Here is an 18,914-nt window from a genome sequence, read left to right as displayed (position 1 = left end):
TTTTCAAAAGCTCTGTTTTGACTGGAGCGATATTTTCAAATTCCTTCAGATAAAAAAGAAATGTAGCTGTAACCTGACTGAATTTTAAACCTATGGAGGGGATTTCTTTCTTTACTATTTAATAAAGAACGATTACAACACAATGACAAAAATGTCTTACTCATAATATGGCCAAACACATATTCCTCAGATTAGTTTTCTTTTTTAAAGAAACCTTTTTTTAATGATTATGATATGATTTATAAAAAAATACCTTTTTCAATAAAAATTGATTAAAAAAAATATATAAATAATTGTTTACATTTTCTTTTTGAATCAAACATCTTCTTTGAAGAATAAAGACACAAATGTCCCGGCCATAATAACAAAAAAAAAGGATAACTTGAAGCATGGAAAATAGTTCAAATAGAAACATCTGTTCAACCATTTTCTTTATTGTAAATAGGATTGAATAAACTTCTTTTCATTGGAAATATTGGATTTTTGTAATCAAAGCATTTATTATTTTATATTGAAGCTACTATGTATGTTTGAATAATAAATTAAAAAATCTACATCCATACAAAACAGAATATTCAACTTCAACAAATAAAGTCAAGTTAAAGTTGAGGGCCCTTTATAATTTATGGAAACACAAACTGAAAATATTTGAATCATTGATCGCCCTCTGGACAATGTTTAAACAGACTCAAGTGTGTCTTGTTCACGAAAACTGGTTGACAAAAGCATTCAAACTATTTCTTGCATAAGAGCAGACGACCACAAACGACTAAACATTCTTCATAGTAAAACACAATTGTTTGTGCGTCGGCCCTCAACAAAGACAGACCTCAGTGTTGCTTGTGTATCTTCATGCGTTTGTTCAAGCACAGCAAAGTCTACAGAGAATTAATCAAACAATGAGACCAAACCCAATTGTTTCCCAACGTTTGCTCCGAGTGAGCAAGGTGTTGGTGAGCGAGGCGTGGCGCCCAGACTCTTCCAGGTCTGCTCCGTCATGGTTCAAGTCCACGACTCTTTCTTATTTTTGCTCCGTCGACTCTAGTCTGGACCTCCGTGTCATAAGACTCCTGGAGTTAAAGCATCCTGTTTTCATTTTCCTGTCACAACATGCTGCTATGGATTATCTTCCCTGTGTCGCTGTCACTGGTGTCCTTCATCGGGACATGGACTGTGTAAGTTTTATCATTTTAAATCATTTAAAGTGTCTCTCACCCTGTTGTTAATGACCAGTGGCTGCTAAAACATCACCATAACCCAATTTGATTTATTTAAAAAGTTGTTTTTAAAGAAGATATTTAAGTTTCTTTTTCTCCTAATGGAAGAATTTAGGGCCCAACACCTTTTAAGCTGAGTCAAAATGTGAAGACGATGACAGAAGAAGCTGAAAAACATATATATATTTTTTTTTTTTAAAAGAAAAAAAGAGTAAGGTTATTGAGACAAAAAACTGGACTTTAACGTCTCAAGTTTTAGCAGTAACAAACAGCAAAATTATTCTGATAAAATCCACGAAAAAATCAATTTATCTACAAATAGTATTACATCGTTATCAAGTATAACATTAAAAAAAGGAGTAAATAAGTGTTAACTCTTTACATAACTTTTAAGAAAAGTCATGTTTATGTTATAACTGGGAGATGATTGACAATATTTAATATTAATAACAGCATGCAGTGTTTTAATGACATCGTTGATAGGTGTTTTTTGTGTCATTACATAGTGGAGAAAATATGTGATCAAGCTAGTTTTTTACACCTTTTATGGGTGTGCACATGACTATGAACCTGAAAATGACATCAGAGATCGTTTGAGGATTAAGGAGTTATTATCCAGTTGGATACTTTTTAAATGATGTGTAAAACATATTATATAATGTCCACTTCGACAGAGCGAACGGAATATTATGTTTACTGAAATAATTAAAGTGTAACCATCAGTGTAAGCTTGTCAAATATGACGCCAGAGAAGCTTCTTACAAATAATCTCCTGGAATATAACTTTGATTACAAATACAAATAAAACATTTATAGAGTAATACACTTGAAACTGTTTTGAATCAGTTTTATTTTTTTCTAATACCATAACTACTTATATAGTTTAAAACGGTCTTGAGGGAAAATATAAATTCAGAGGTATATTGTTATATTTCTTTCCATGATACTGTATTGATCTTCAACAGCACTGTATTGCACAGTTCTTTTATGGTAAATGTTTCAAGGAACTATTTATAAATTAAAATAATCCGATTTCTAATTTACAATTAACAAGCTAATATTCACAGCGTTTGTTAATTTTTGTGGCTGCTAGATGCCAGAAGTCATTACGTCTTCTGCAGCTTAATAAACACTGAAATTCTAACGATGACTGAGGACGAGAGGATACAGTCAGCTTCAGCGGCTTTTAAAGCTGATGTTTGAACATATTTTGGTTTCAAAACAAATGAAAACAGTTACAACTTTCTCAAGGGTCATATAGTCTGTAAATTCTGCAACACCAGAGTCAAGTACTCGACAATACTACAAATATATCCTTGTTCCTAAAGTATCACAATATATCACAAGATGTATTATTGCCCCTGTAACAATTATATGTATGAAATCTCCAGATTATGGCCAATACACACCTCTTATTATAACCGTTACTAAAAATGTTGCCCTCTAACATTTGTAAATGCATGAAACATATTTTAACAGAGAGATCTCAAAATCAATCACATACGAGGCCAAAGTGTTTTAGCAATCCTAGTTCAGTACGCCTTTGTTTTAGAGAATGATTTCCATGTCATTACCAAACAAATACTTTTACTTAAACATTGTTACCATGATCGTTGACATCCATCATGAACCTAAGTTTGAAACATGTGATTTAATCGTTGTTCTCCCAGATACGGCCTGGCAAACTACCACAATCATGTGTGTTCCCTCAGTGACTGGTAAGTTATTCTTTTTTCAGTTCAAACCAAGATTCCTGCAGCAGATTAAGAAGCTAGTGGACTAAATCAAAACAACGTGATTTGATTTGTTTTTAGAAAGCTACACATAATATTACTTTTATTGAGAACTCAGAAATATTTAAGCTTCACCAAACACTGTTAACAATGAATGCTAGGCTAAGTATCAGTGAAGGCTTGGCTAAGCAACAATGAAGGCTAGGCTAGGTAACAATGAAGGCTGGGCTAAGTAACAATGAATGCCAGGCTAAGTATCAATGAAGGCTAGGCTAGGTAACAATGAAGGCTAGGCTAGGTAACAATGAAGGCTAGGCTAAGTAACAATTAAGGCTAGGCTTAGTATCAGTGAAGGCTTGGCTAAGCAACAATGAAGGCTAGGCTAGGTAACAATGAAGGCTAGGCTAAGCAACAATGAAGGCTGGGCTAAGTTACAATGAATGCTAGGCTAATTATTAGTAAAGGATAGGCTAAGTATCAGTGAAGGCTGGGCTAAGTAACAATGGATGCTACGCTAAGTATCAGTGAAGGCTAGGCTAGGTATCAGTGAATGCTAGGCTAAGTATCAATAAATGCTAGGCTAATTATCAGTGAAGGCTGGGCTAAGTAACAATGAATGCTAGGCTAAGTATCAGTGAAGGCTAACTGAAAATGATGGCTAGGCTAAGTATCAGTGAAGGCTAACTGAAAATGATGGCTAGGCTAAGTATTAATGAATGCCATGCTAAGTATCAATGAAGGCTAGGCTAGGTAACAATGAAGGCTAGGCTAAGTAACAATTAAGGCTAGGGTAAGTATCAATTAAGGCTAGGCTATGTATCAGTGAATGCTAGGCTAAGTATCAATAAATGCTAGGGTAATTATTAGTAAAGGCTTGGCTAAGCAACAATGAAGGCTAGGCTAGGTAACAATGAAGGCTGGGCTAAGTAACAATGAATGCCAGGCTAAGTATCAATGAAGGCTAGGCTAGGTAACAATGAAGGTAAGGCTAGGTAACAATGAAGGCTAGGCTAAGTAACAATTAAGGCTAGGCTAAGTATCAGTGAAGGCTTGGCTAAGCAACAATGAAGGCTAGGCTAGGTAACAATGAAGGCTAGGCTAAGCAACAATGAAGGCTGGGCTAAGTAACAATGAATGCCAGGCTAAGTATCAATGAAGGCTAGGCTAGGTAACAATGAAGGCTAGGCTAAGTAACAATTAAGGCTAGGGTAAGTATCAATTAAGGCTAGGCTATGTATCAGTGAATGCTAGGCTAAGTATCAATAAATGCTAGGCTAATTATTAGTAAAGGATAGGCTAAGTATCAGTGAAGGCTGGGCTAAGTAACAATGGATGCTAGGCTAAGTATCAGTGAAGGCTAGGCTAGGTATCAGTGAATGCTTGGCTAAGTATCAATAAATGCTAGGCTAATTATCAGTGAAGGCTGGGCTAAGTAACAATGAATGCTAGGCTAAGTATCAGTGAAGGCTAACTAAAAATGATGGCTAGGCTAAGTATTAATGAATGCCAGGCTAAGTATCAATGAAGACTAGGCTAGGTAACAATGAAGGCTAGGCTAAGTAACAATTAGGGCTAGGGTAAGTATCAATTAAGGCTAGGCTATGTATCAGTGAATGCTAGGCTAAGTATCAATAAATGCTAGGCTAATTATTAGTAAAGGATAGGCTAAGTATCAGTGAAGGCTGGGCTAAGTAACAATGGATGCTAGGCTAAGTATCAGTGAAGGCTAGGCTAGGTATCAGTGAATGCTAGGCTAAGTATCAATAAATGCTAGGCTAATTATCAGTGAAGGCTGGGCTAAGTAACAATGAATGCTAGGCTAAGTATCAGTGAAGGCTAACTGAAAATGATGGCTAGGCTAAGTATTAATGAATGCTAGGCTAAGTTCTGACCGGATGTATATTTATGTATAAATAGTTCGCTGTTCACGGGGTAAACCAGCAGCGTGACAAAATATTTTAAAGAAATACACATAAAGCAAAGATTAAGTTTACATAATGAATTGAAACAAAAGTCAGGAATTCAACCACAGCAACGTTACCTTTGTATTCTAGGAGTTTTGTGTTTATTTGTGTCTTAAACTAACTTTATTTTGTCTTGTTTGTTCATCATTTTTGTGTTTTTTTTTGTTCCAGGAGTGGTGAAAACTACTGCAGAGGCAACCAGACTGAAGGCTGCTGCTTGGTTCCCACCATCAGGTAGAACCAGACCATCCATATTCATCCTCCAAATATTAACAATCTGTTGCCGGACAAATGAATTCCGTGTCTGCAGTTCCAGTGGAACCAGCGCTCCGGAGAACTCTCTGTTCACGGCCACCATCAACGCCGGGTCATTCCTCTGTAAGACCGACGACACATGAGCCTGAAGTCTGAGTGAATAACGTCAACGTCTGTGTTGCAGTTCTGATCTTCTGTGTGTTCCATCATTCCCACATAATGGAGAAACACATCTGTCACTCCATGCACAGCAAGATCGCCTTGATCTTTGGAGTGACTGCAGCTCTGGGGTCCTTCGCTGCTGGAAACTGCAACGTAAGCTGCTCTAGTTATATCTTATTACAAATGTCTGTTACATCCATCCTTGACTCATTTAATATTGACTTTATAAAGAGGAGAGTCATTGGGTCCAATGGTGCACTGCAACAGATGAAAATACAATAACAATTATTTCACTTTTTTAAGGGTTTGAAGACCAAATATTCTTAGAATAAAACTAAATGAAGTAATAACTATAGACTTAGATCATTGTGAGTCATCAGAATATTAAGAAACTCGATAGTGCCAACATTTTTATTCTACTTTAAAAGGCTACATATTCATAACTATTGAATTTAGAAATGTTATTTTTGAACTATTACAATTATAATATCAAATTTTATTAAAAAAAAAGAAATTTGATTTTTTTTCTTCCGTTTAATTATATAAAAAAAACATAGCTATATAATCACTATTATAACAACCTTTCTTATATTGAATTAAAAAGTTAACCAATTAAAAAACAATTTAGAAAATGTAATATAAATAATCTAGATTGATGGATAGATACATATATACATAGATAGATAAATGTTCAATTCAATCATTAAATATTCTGTTGGCACTGATATACTTCCACTAATAACTAATTGATTTAATTCTACATTTTTAATCAGACTTTTAGTTGCTATGGAGGAGAAAAAAGTAAAAAATAATTGGAAAACTAAACATTAGTTATCTAAAGATTATTATAATTAACGATAATTTTTTTAACTGTCTGAAACTGTACTACATCATCACTTGAATTGTTTTAAATCTGATTTATGGCTTGGAAATACAAAGGGCCCCATGTGGCCCCTGGGCCATACATTTGACCAAATCTGCAAAAACACAACAAAACATCACTTATTTCACACACTTCAACAACGACCAACAACCTGTTGGAAAATGTTTTGTAGAATGTAAACATTAGAAACACGTTGGATGTGCTTGCACTGGGTACACATATTGTAAAAACAGATTACAAGCTCAATGTTTTCTAAGGATTATTCCATTACCACAAAATATAGTTTGTCCTTTACGAGTTCTTGCAGAGGATCGATCTTTTTCCAGCTACTTTATTTTTGAAGTCAATAATTTTTAATAAAGAATTCAAAGTTTCTACTTATTTATTAACGGAAATATGGAAATGATTGAATTATACAAACTCAGTGTGTAAAAAAAAAAAGGTAGAATTTTGGAAATATTATGCTTTAGTATTTCAGTTATTTAAAGAAAGAAATTTAGCTTTAATATATAAATAATTTAATTCAATTATTCAATACAAAAAACTAGATGAAATATCTAAATGATTGGATTTAATTATTTAAAACTGTAATTAATGCTTTAAAAAAATAAAAATGTTAAATGTAAAATTCAATTATTAAACATTCTGATGGCACTGACACACTATAGTGACCTGGTTGTAAAACTGTCTCCTCAGCCTGGATATCTGGCGCCGCTTCACTACTTCGGGGCTGCTGTGAGTTTCATGTGCATCTGCTTCTACACCGCGCTGCTCACGTGGCTGACCAGGAAGTGCACGTTGACCGGATATGAACGGATCCTCTACCCACTCCGCGTCATTTCCACCGTGATCCAAGTCATCGTCACCATCTGTTGTATCCTTGCTCTGAGGTTTCTGACAACGTCTCGCCCAGGATGTCGTTAAAGATGTAGTACCTGTCGTAAATGTTAACTCCAGCTGCTCACATATTGAGCCCGGTCACTTTGTTTAGAGAGCGGGCCTGGTCGCTGTGGGTCATGTGACTTCACCAGGTGACTCTTACCTTCCACTGGCACTGAGTGAACGTTCAAGACGTCCAATGACTGAGCAGCCTGAGGTCACATGCTTGCTGAGCATCTCGGTCCATCCCACAATGGAAAGGCGGACCACATTTTACTCGTATTGTAATATTGGTCTCCTCTAAATCTGAGATCATTGTTCTCAGTTGTAAAAGTGTTTGAAAAGTGAATGCACTTCCGCTCGTCCTCATGACAGTTAAATGCAACCTTTCTATTGTTAAAGCTTTTATTTTTTTATTAATTGCTGTTGTTTTTTAAACCCTTGTGTTGTCTCAGGGTCAGGGTGACCCGAGGCAACAAAATCGATACCTTAAACACATTTGTTTTTGGGCCTTTGGGTCACCTTGACCCTGTGATAACAGAGGGGTTGACTCTTTTTTTTTGTTATATTTAAAATCAATAATTTCTTTATTAAAGTATTTTTTATAAAGTAATTTCATTTAAAAAAAAATTTAATTCAAATTTTCAATTGGAAAAGAAAGTTTTAAATGTGTAAATTGAACTGAACTGAAGGCACTGACATACTTCCATAGTCGGTCGACAGTTTGAATCAAGTTTGTTTCCCGGATGTGTTTTCTTGAACCGAACCTTCTCCAGACACGATCTTGTTCGGCCTGGACCAGTACTTCTACGTCCACATCTCCGCTATCTTCGAGTGGATGCTGTCTGTCAACCTGGAGCTGTTTGAGCTGAGCTACGTGGCCGAGTTCTGCTTCTTCTCTTCCTATATGATCTCCAACCTGCTGAGCAAACGAGAGGAGGAGAAGCCCCTGATGCTGTCCTGATATGTGGCGTCCAGGGTCCAGGAGGCACACCGACGACAGAGGCCAGACGGCGGCGCCTCGACCCATGACTCTCATTGTGCCTTTTGATGACCCTTGACCTTTCACCTTCCATATGTTGACACACTTGTCAGAAACTCTTATTTATAAAGCTGGAGAACAAACAAGACCCGGACAGAGAAGTTACACACCGTGAAAGGTTAAATGAAATCCTGATTCATGAAGAAAAGGAGTTAAAGGTGGAGCTGCTACAGTAACTCTTGACGTCTGAAGAACCTGTTGGACTGGTCTGACGTATGACGGAACGGCGTGTCCGTCAAAACTGTTAACTGAACATTGTTCATCTGGGTGTAGCGACACATAAAAACAACTAAACTTGTCTGATTACCTGTAGTATATCAAGATGAGGCCATCGCAGGTTGAACTCTTCGTCCGTGACTTTGAGAAATAAAGGCTCAGGAATCATAAATATTACTGTATATTATTAACAATATTTTGTAACTGTAAATATATATATTTTGTCAAGTGAAGGCTGCAGGCTTAAAATATACAACCAAAAACAACTCTTTAAATATTCTGAACGAGATTTCCTGGTTGTCCTTTTATGATTAACTATCTTTGAAAAGAAGAAATTAGTTTAAAATAAATGAACAGATAAGACATACATTTGTGAAGCTTAGGTGGATTATGGGTCTTTAAATCCTGGAAATATTGCTAATTTAATATGTTTTAATTATATTATTTATTTATTTGACATAACAAAACAATTAATTTCCTGGTTGTCCTTTTATGATTAACTATCTTTGAAAAGAAGAAATTAGTTTAAAAGAAATGAACAGATAAGAAATACATTTGTGAAGCTTAGGTGGATTATCGCTCTTTAAATCCTTGAAATATTGCTAATTTAATATGTTTTAATTATATTATTTATTTATTTGACATAAAACAAGTCAATTTTTGTTCTTTGAACCCCAAATTATCTCAACTATCTCCTTGTTTGTCTTTCTTCACCAAATTCTAATTTTGCTCTCATTGTTGACAGCCATCATCTGTTCTTTATCTTAAACACTGAAAAATGTATAGGTCATCATATGAACATTTACAATAATCTACTGATTTTGAGACAACCATCCCAGTTCATGTTCAAGTACTTGACTCTGGTGAAGCAGAATTTACAGACCACATGCAACGTTCCCAAAAGAAAGTCTGCCTTCTCTTAATCAGCCTTTTCATACAAAGGCATCAAAGAATTGAACGGTCTCCCTGACAATCTAAGGAACAAAGCAGATTTTATCACTTCTCACAGGCTGTCAAAGACTTTCTTTTAGTCCTGCTCGCACTAATAGTACCAGACGGGTATTTGGCCATCAGATTACATTATTAGATTGTACTGTGTGTTTGTATATTACTGTTTTTTTGCTTTATTTGTATGTAATGTATTATGTAAACTGTCTGAATCTTTGTTGAGGGCTACAGATGGAAAGTAGCATTGTGCTAAATCTGGTGCAGCCATCTTTTTAATGTAACGGCACATTGTCCTTTTAAATAAACTGAACATGACTCTTGAGGAAGTCGTAACTGCTTTCATTTGTTTTAAAAACAAAATATGACCAAACATCAGCTTTAAAAGCTGCTGGGGTCGACTGTATCCTCAGTCATCGCTGGTATTTCATTGCATCTTTAACTGTGTGGTATGTAATGACTGCTGTCATCTAGCGACTTGAAGTTACATTTTGTACAATCTTTATTGAAAATAAACCTTATAATAGAAAATGATTTGAAAGCCAAACATTTTCTCTATAGTAAAATATTGCTATTGAATATCAATACAGTATCATGAACAAAAACCCTAAAGTATGTCGCTCATATGACATGATTTATCCCATTTGTTACAACTTGGAACTCATGTTCATGAACTTAAATCTCAACCTCAAATATTGAGACACAAGTTTAACAAATGTTTACTGTAAAGATTGACACTTAAACTTGTTCTGGTCTGTTGACTCGTGACATGAAAAAGGCCATTGACGCACACATCAGGTTTTTTAATGCAAAGCATTGAACCTTTACTTGAAAGAAGGTAATGTACATCCTGGAATAACAGATCAATAAAGATACAAGATGAGCAAAAATCAGTTCATGATGAATATCATTTCCCTCAGACCAATAGAGCGCTCGTGTCGGGGAGGGAACAGTGAGAAGCACGACAGCCGTTACTGTGGTTACAACGTCAGAAATATCCACGCGAGCCAATGTTAGAAGAAAAAGAAAACGTAAGAAAACGATGTCAACTACTTTCATCAGCAATGCATACATTATAAATAAATGTAAAAGGGAGGAAAACTGGAGAGAAAAAAAAATCAACTATAAGGAATTTTTCCACAAGTCCAGCATGGCTGAAACAAAAAGTGGTCTTAAATCCAAATCTGACACTTTGGATTGACCACAACTTTTTACAAACCTCTAGTATAATGTAGATTGAGCTGCTGCGTCTGATAACATGTTGTGAAGGTGAAGAACGTCGACTGAGAAGTGTTTTTTCAAGGTGTGGATGAAACTAAATCACCTAAATTACCCACAATTCAATGCAAAAGTTAATAATCTGTGTTCTCCTAGGTTGAAACATTTGTAAAGAGGAAGGACACAAAAGCCGTGACAACTCAAAAGTATTTCATGTCATGATGCAGGTTTGTAATCGTTTAAATCTACAGTTGAAATTAAAACATGGTTTACACAGAATACATGTTCTTGGTGGTGGAGCCGCTCTTGCTGGACGTGTCGTCGTGGGACTGGTAGCCGAGCATGGCTTTGACGGGGATGTTCAGGCGATCCTTGTACACTTGTCTGCAGGAAACAGATGGCGTTAAAACAAACCCTGACGCCATCTGGCGGCGGACGCTTGAAACGTCTCTAAGGTTTTTAGGGAAGTTAAAAGTATCTGGACGAACCCTATCGTCACGATGGCGTCTCTGTTTTGACAGTTGCTTGTCCAGATGGAAATCTTGTCGCCTTTGGGTCTGACGTTGACCACAGCGCCGCACACGTCTTCGCTGGCCTCATCGAAAGAGTCGCCCACTAAACACAAGAGCTGCGCAACAAAATTAAAATGTTGCGTCAACAGACAGTGATTCACTTGACATTTGTTATCCAACGCAGCAAAACAGCCATATCATTCATTCATTCCCCGTGCAACTTAACCCCCTTCTGGTGTCGCAAACAGAAGGTTGCCTCCTCCCATACCGGGAAGCAAACTTGCAACTTTCTTGCTGTGAGGTGATTGCGATAACCATCTGATGTTATTTTGTATGAATGTTTTCAGGAATTTCCACACATTTTTAATTTCCATGGATGGAAAATGGGAAATCAAAGAAAAAAAGATCACAAAACAATCTCCAAGTCTGAGGGCCAAATCACTTTCATTTTTATTGTAAATTGACGTTTTTTTAATAAAAAAATATCATGCTCCAGTATCTTCTGAGTTAGAGTTTTACTATCGAAAAGCCGAAGAGAGGAAAAACCAGAAAGACCAGGAATTTGTTCTCCTTATTTCACACATTCACTTTAAAAAAGATTTGATTTAATACTTTCTTCTCATTGCCTGAAATAGCGCGACAATTCCACCAGGTGTTGCTATGGAGTAAGTTTGTAACAACAGTTTGGTCAAAATGTCGTGGTGCTTCTCAAAGCCCCAACTGCTCATCACTACACATCCTTCAAGTATTCCTACCGTCTCCATCCAGTAGCGGTCAAGGTCGTTGTGTCGCTGCTGCTTGTTGAGGGTCATCAGCCATCGACCTCCCAACTTGTTCCTGTCGTCTTCCCACATCGGCTTGATTCCATCCTGATTGAGATTGAGAAAACAATGTCAGACAACAATTTAAAGTGACAGAAGTTGATTAAATACCTTAAACAAGCTGTAATCGCATCCAAATCCAAGTCTGCTGGGCTGCTGTATGTGGTTGTATAATCTGAACGAAAACACAAGAGACATGAAGACTCGCATCCATCCATTCACGGATCAAATGACACATGTGTGACATCATTATTATCACTTACGCCCAGAAGTCCTCCACTGTGTCGAACTTGGAAATGAGGCGCAGATTCTCTGTCCAGGTTTTACTTTTGTCATTTTTAAAGTACCAAAGAGCCCACCTGAGAAGAAAACATTGAAGTCAGTCATGAAGAGGAAATGAACTTGGTAACCTTTTTGAGCTAAAAGAAGATTTGCATCAACAACATAACCTCACATCACTGTAGAAAAATACATAAAAGAAGGAAACAAAAGACACTCAAAAAGAAGAGCGACACAATCACAGCCTTTGTGTGACGTTACTCTTTCATCTGCTCACAGGAGGGTTGGCACTAATAGAGGCGACCGAGGGGCAATGAGGGCACACAATTGTGAACGACATTCTAAAAAGACGACCTCCCATGAAGTGATAGGTCTGGTACAGTGTTTGATTATGCATCAGCTTGTAAACAGAAAACGTGTGAATAAATGAATGAGTTTATTCTGTCCACCATTGTAACATCAGATGATAAAAGCACTGAAACAAACAAGTCTTTAATCTACAGTTGTTTATAGCACAGCAGTGTGATGAAATGATACAAAACAGACCAAATACAACTATAAAGAGAAAAGTGAACTGATGGAACAAGGACAGATGACAAATATGTTTTTATGATGACAAGGTCAGAGGTTTTAAACAAAATTTGATGTCACTACAAAACTGTAGAAATACCTCCCTAGGAAGGTTTATTTTTATTTAAAGAATGCCAAAAACAAAGAACCTGGAGAAAAATGGATCAAAGACCTGAAAAAAGACAAATATTTAACTTGAAAGACCAACTAAATTTGCAACTATCCAATATAAACTATATACATTTTGTAAAAAAAAGATATGCATTTTTAGAAGACAAACAATTTCTCCATACGTTTCCTTTGATGTGTGATGTATGCAAGCACAAATAAACGTTTATGCATGTTAAATAAATGTCTAAAATGGACACCCAATTTACATTTTTAATATCTTATATTGCTATATATTTGCCCTTTGTTCTGGTTTTTATGAAACATTATTTTGTCTGCTGTGAACAGGAAATCTAATTTACCAAAAGAGATCATCAGAGGGATTAATAAAGTCATCAGGGTTGCAGAAAAGAAGTCAATGTAACACTTTTGGTGACATCGCTGGATGAGAGGTTCTCTTGGTCTAGTGTTGTATTCCCACTCTTATCCTCAGCATACCTTGAGCTGAACTTGTAATCTTGTAAATAAAAATAATTTAAAAAACAAATAAAATACAGCAACTCGAACCCCAGTGTCGCTTAATTAAATCAAGAGCTGTGGAAAAAAACCCACACAAACAGCCAAAGTCACTCAGAATCCATACAAATCTATGTCAATGGTGATCTAATCCAGCAAAGAGCAGACAGCAAAAAAGACCTCCCCCCAAACCAGAGGATTATATGCAAAAGTAGTCTAGGTGCGATCTCTCTTCAATTGTAAATACTGCTTTTTATTTGAAATAAAGAAGCCCAGTATCCATCCGTGTCTGGAGGAGAACTTAGTTTTAATCTGAATAGCTCTCGTGTTTCACCACACCTAAGATTTAGGAAGAGATAATTACATCTTTGCCAAAAGTCTACTATCGCAAGAGCCTCTTATTAAATAAAGACTGTTATAAATCATTAGGGCGTTCAATATTCTACTGTCAATTTTAACAACGTTATTTACAAATTTTTAAAGGTGCAACTTGAAACTTGCCTAAAAGAAAACGTGATGGATCATGTTAAGACATACAGGGCTGGGAAAAGCAGGTCATTTTCTCACCTGTTCTGCAGGGGGTGCTTGATATACTGTTCAGGGTTGACAAGCTCAGGTTGTGGATCTTCAGCTACTGGTGCTTTCTGTCAGAAGACAAAAGTCGACAGAACGATTAGCAACATGCTACGTGTGTGTATTAACCAACACCTGGAACGTATTTAAAACACAAAATCAGACACAACAGTAGAAGTTCGATGAAGGCAAAATCTTTCATTTCACACTTGAACATCGATACGTATAATTTTAGGACATTTAAAATATTATGATGTGGGAAATAAAGTCTGTTAGCTTCCCACACCCCATAACCTACACAGCGTTTCACAACCTGCCTGCAAACACACGATGAAAGCTTAAGCATGTGTTACTGAGCCTCAATCATTTATATACTTATATTAATATACAGATAAAAAAAGTTAAATACGTCAAATAAAAACGATTTTAACGTTCGCTAGCTTTAGCCGAAATGCTAAGCTACAATAAGGCTAAATACACACGTGTAATAAATTACATTAATAATTTAGCTTAACAATGGTCAAATACAAGATTAAGATGCACTAAAAGTGTGAATTATAGGTTGGAAAGGTGAGAAGAATAAGATTAATTTGAATTGGAGTTTGAATGAGCAACAAAGTCAGGCTTCAGCCTCTCACTACATGCTGACGCGAACATTATCTCAGCGGCTCGTTCATGGACTAAAATACAGCAAAAAGGTCTCGAATAGATTCAAGAAAGATGACTTTAGAGCGAAACATGTAACCGGCCTCCGATTTATCGAAGACTTGGATTGAAAATGTGAGAAGCTCGATGCATTTTTGTCAATCTTTCTCGCTTCTCTTACCGGCTCCGATGTCGCCATCTTGACGGTGGAAAATGTTCTGTCCGTTAGCACCTCTGCGTCACTCAACTTCCGCTCAACGACGTAGTGACGTCACTGAAGGTCCACATCCGGTTAACAGGATTCCTATGAACTAAAAACAACTAATAATAAATAAAATAGTAATCATTACACGGTTTTAAATTGTCATTCTTTTTAGAGTAGGTTCTAACTAAACTGTAACTTATTATTATTTAAAACAGTTAAACAATGAATCACAAGAAAATAACTGCGAAGTAGACAAGAACATTTCTTTGCTTGAATATACATTTACAAACAATTCGGCTTTTGTTAAAATTAAGCATTTTGTTACCACAACCCTGCAAACCTGTGCTTTTAAATAATATAATTTAAAATAAAATAGATGATATATACTTGTAGTATAAATAAATATTTATAATATATAATATAATATAATATTATATAATATAATATAATATAATATAATATAATATAATATAATATTTTGTGATTTGTGTTGATTGGAAATATACATATTATACAAGTAAAAGAAACCAAATCAACATCAAAGTAAAGTATATAAGTCTAGTAAAGAAAATGTTAAAAATGTCTGAGCGCACATGTAAAAAAAACAGCCACAACTACCATGATCAAGTCCAAAATATAAATATGACTTTATTTCACAATTTATAAAGAGATCATCCCCTTTAAACGGACATTAAGTCTCTCCTTAAATCTAAACACACTTTCAGCATCATTCAGTAATTAAAAATAAGCCGGATCATCATCTTAAAACACCGTACAGTTAAAAGTTCACATATTTACAGAATTTCTATATGTTTGTTTAATGCTGGTGCTGATCGTTAAACTCCTTGTTTGATAAGAAAGACGATCTTTTTCTTGTCAATTCAAATGTTACATTCATCTCTCTGGGCTAGTGTCGGGGTCAACACAGGAGAGTGGAAGACGTATCAGAGGGAGGCGGGAAATACATTTCAACACAGAAAATTCACACAAGACCAGCAAGGTTTTTTTTTAAAAGCACCAAATTTCTGTTTGAATTTGAGGTTGACATCTTGAACTTTGACATTGTTAGCACCGGATGTATAAAAAGTCATGTACGCACCAGTGTTCATGTTTGTGCTGTGTTTCATTCATCTAGCACGCAGGTGTCAAACTCATGGACTGAGGGGCCAAATCTGGTCCGCCAACTCATTTTATGTGGCCCGTCGGATTGTTGTTTCAAAGCAAAAGTAGATTCATGTTGCTATGGTGACCTATATTAAGATTCTAATGTTCAGGGCAAGATAAGAAACTGGGATTTTTGACAATTTTACAGAGACTTTAGATAAAAATAGAAATTATTTAAAGTAATTTTCTAAGGGAGTGTTCGACAGAGGAGGACACAAACATAAATAATTAAGATATATTGAGCATCCAAGAATACAAAATAATATCACACTCATACTTCCTGTAACAGGTTTAAAACATTTTCTTTGTCCCTGGAGTTAAGCTTTGAGGATTTGGGCCCGTGGTCTGACTGAGTTTGACATCCCTGGTCTAGCAAAAATGAAACCAGAAAAGCTGTGGACAGCATCTGTAAACAAAGTTTTCATAAGGCTTCAGCACCAAGAGCTGTCCAGGATGTTCGGTGGGATCGACTGAAGGGTCAACAGGAAGTTTAGGCATAGAAAGTTCGGCTACATTTGCATATAAATCAGTGTCTCTTTAGCACCAGGAGAAATGTAGAAAGTGTTGACGGGTTGGTTGAAATTAAAGGGTTGTTTTATCATCCAAAGTTAATCAAAACTCAAGCTGACGTTGTTTGACTGTGGAAGAAATACTTTGAAATGGGCTCCAGTTGAAAAACAAATTTCTTAACAAAAATAATCAAAATCATGTTTAAGTTAGAAAAATAAAAAAAGTGCTTCTTAACCTGCTACACACACATATGTGAAGGAAACAACAACAAACCACACGTCTGGTCGACTGCACACACAGAGGGAAACACGTAATGTATGGAATTATATCAGTGACATCGGAATATTGAATGATTGAAATTATGGTACTTTGTATTGTTTTTACTAAAATGTTGTTTTTTAAGCATTACTTTATGTGTTACTTTTGAGAATAATTCAATTCAAAAATGTCGAAATAGAAAGGATGAATTTGTTTTTCTTTAAACTAATTCAATAAAAAAAATCATATATTTTCAAATGAAATTCATTTTTCTGCACATAGAGTTTTATATTCTAATTTGAATCATTCAAGTGCAAAAAATTGTATTTTAAAATCATTCTTTTTTTAAATACAGAGTTTGACATTTTAATTCCAATAGTCAAATTATATTTTATAAATTACATTTGTAATCTTTTAAATTCAATATAACAATGTTGGTATAATGTTGTTTCTATAGCACATTAAAATGGCTATAAATTAAAACAGATTTTATTTTAAATAATATATATTTTTTAACTTATTATGAATATAAAATAAAAAAAACGATTCATTTTGAAAATATAATCAATTTTAAAATATCCCATTATGTATTCATTTATTGAATTATAAAATCTACCTTTCAATATAGAAATTATTGAATTAAATTAAAAATAGTTAAATGCTTGAAAAAACAATTAAAACTTTCAATAATAAGATTAAAGTTTCAACATTTTAAATGAAACCATTAAATATTCTGATGCCACTGATACTTCCATAGTAATGCTACATGTGACATTATGTAGTAAATATATTGATAAAAGCAGGATATTAGTCGTCTAGAATGGCACCAAAGAGAAAAGGTTGAGAGGAGACAATCATGAAATCCTCCACATGATGCATGTTGTCATAGAAATCTTGCAGTAAACAGGCTTCACACCAGGAATTAAATAGAAATGATCAGAATAAATAATCACATCTTTTCTCTTGTTCTCCATCATTTATATAAAAACCAGTCAAATGTTGAAAAACCTTTAAAAGCATCTCTTTACAATAAAAAAAAAAAAAACCGACACCAAAACTCACAGTTAAAAAAGTTTTGCTCTCATTGATGAAGGAGTTTTTTCTAGAAAAGATTAAAAAGGTGAAAATGAGGTTAGCAGTTTGATTGAGGTAAGGCAAAGAGTTTAGGAGTTTCTATGCCCAGCGGTTGTATGGACCCGTCACTTGAGTCAGAGCGTACGGGGACGCAGTGATGACTCCGTCCCTCGGTAAAGTCCACGCCTGACGTGTCGGGACGTTTGTCTTCCGCAGCTGCTCCTTCTCCTCCGCCGCCTCCCCCTCTTCCTCGCCTCCTCCTCCTCCGCCGTTGACTCCCTGACCGTTCTCCGTCCGTAACCTCTCCTCCTCCTTCTCCCTCTCCCGCTTCGCCATCTTGGCGTCCCACATGGCCATCCCGTGTCCCGGCTCGTTCAGGGACTTGTGCTGGTAGAAGACCAGGGAGATGCGGGTGGGGTGGCTGCGGTCGGGTCTGAGGATGGGGGTCGTGGCGTGCAGCTCGCGCCGGGCGCACTCGATCAGGATGGAGCCGTGCGACGGCGCCACGGCGACGCCTCCGATCTCCCGGTCCATGAAGTTGTGCTCGCTGTCCGACCAAACCTCCTCCTGCTTCACCTCCTCCGGTTCGGAAAACTGGGGGGCTTGACCTTTGACCTCGGCCCCGTGGACCCCGTTGAGCCTGCTGAAGAGACCCTCCGAGGTGGGCCGAGGGGAGAAGGCGGAGGGCGGGGGAGCGAACGGGGAGGACCTCGGCTGTGGAGGGTAGTGCATCTCACTGGGCTCAGTTTTAAAACGACCCGGGTCGACCCCGAGGGTCAGATGTTCCGGTGGGTTTGCAGCAGATAAATAACCGTTCAATTGCTCGGCCTTATAAACGTGCGCCGAGCCGTTCTGGCTGTACTGGAGGTGGGCCGGGCTGGACGTGACCTTTGTCTGCGGACCTCCTGCTGCCGGGCTTGGATAGCTGCTGGTGCTCTGGCTGAAAGCGCTCGCCGGGTACTTCCCTGTGCTGGCAGGTCGTGGTGGGACTTTGTAAGAGTTGAACAAGCCTTGAGGTTCTGTGAAGAATAATGAATGCAATAAAATACAACTTTCTAAAATATAGTATTTTTTATTCTTCTTTTGTCCCCTTTCTGAATATTTTCACCCCTCAATGTTAATATTAAGAAAACAAAGTCATTTTGTTTACTTTTTCTAAATTATA

At 36.5% G+C, this 18,914-nt stretch overlaps 3 protein-coding genes across 3 annotated transcripts in view; 1 reads left to right on the top strand and 2 right to left on the bottom strand.

Moving 5' to 3' along the window:
• The first annotated feature begins 978 nt into the window (after nucleotides 1-978).
• On the top strand, nucleotides 979-9,621 carry LOC148069694 (transmembrane protein 150A). The gene is made up of 7 exons (XM_087803053.1): nucleotides 979-1,175; nucleotides 2,888-2,935; nucleotides 5,086-5,148; nucleotides 5,225-5,292; nucleotides 5,354-5,484; nucleotides 6,911-7,088; nucleotides 7,870-9,621. Exons 1-7 carry the CDS (start codon nucleotides 1,111-1,113, stop codon nucleotides 8,055-8,057), a joined length of 741 nt encoding a protein of 246 aa, XP_087659179.1. The 5' UTR covers nucleotides 979-1,110; the 3' UTR covers nucleotides 8,058-9,621.
• Nucleotides 9,622-10,782: 1,161 nt separating this feature from the next.
• On the bottom strand, nucleotides 10,783-14,785 carry eif4e1c (eukaryotic translation initiation factor 4E family member 1c). Its single transcript, XM_087803052.1, has 7 exons — nucleotides 14,720-14,785; nucleotides 13,888-13,964; nucleotides 12,111-12,206; nucleotides 11,959-12,022; nucleotides 11,782-11,895; nucleotides 11,003-11,142; nucleotides 10,783-10,898 (listed from the first exon to the last, which is right to left on the bottom strand). The coding sequence occupies exons 1-7, from the start codon at nucleotides 14,735-14,737 to the stop codon at nucleotides 10,784-10,786; spliced, it is 624 nt and encodes a 207-aa protein (XP_087659178.1). The 5' UTR covers nucleotides 14,738-14,785; the 3' UTR covers nucleotide 10,783.
• Nucleotides 14,786-15,366: 581 nt separating this feature from the next.
• tet1 (tet methylcytosine dioxygenase 1) overlaps nucleotides 15,367-18,914 on the bottom strand; it is a 33,578-nt gene continuing 30,030 nt past the window's right edge. The window contains exon 12 of the mRNA XM_087803051.1: nucleotides 15,367-18,768. Coding sequence (XP_087659177.1) covers nucleotides 17,849-18,768 — 920 coding nt within the window. The 3' untranslated portion in view covers nucleotides 15,367-17,848. The remainder of the gene's footprint in view (nucleotides 18,769-18,914) is intronic.

Source organism: Callionymus lyra, chromosome 11 (genome assembly GCF_982586985.1).
Source record: "Callionymus lyra chromosome 11, fCalLyr1.hap1.1, whole genome shotgun sequence".
NCBI classification, from domain to species: domain Eukaryota; kingdom Metazoa; phylum Chordata; class Actinopteri; order Syngnathiformes; family Callionymidae; genus Callionymus; species Callionymus lyra.
This window is presented reverse-complemented; position numbering and strand designations above follow the sequence as displayed.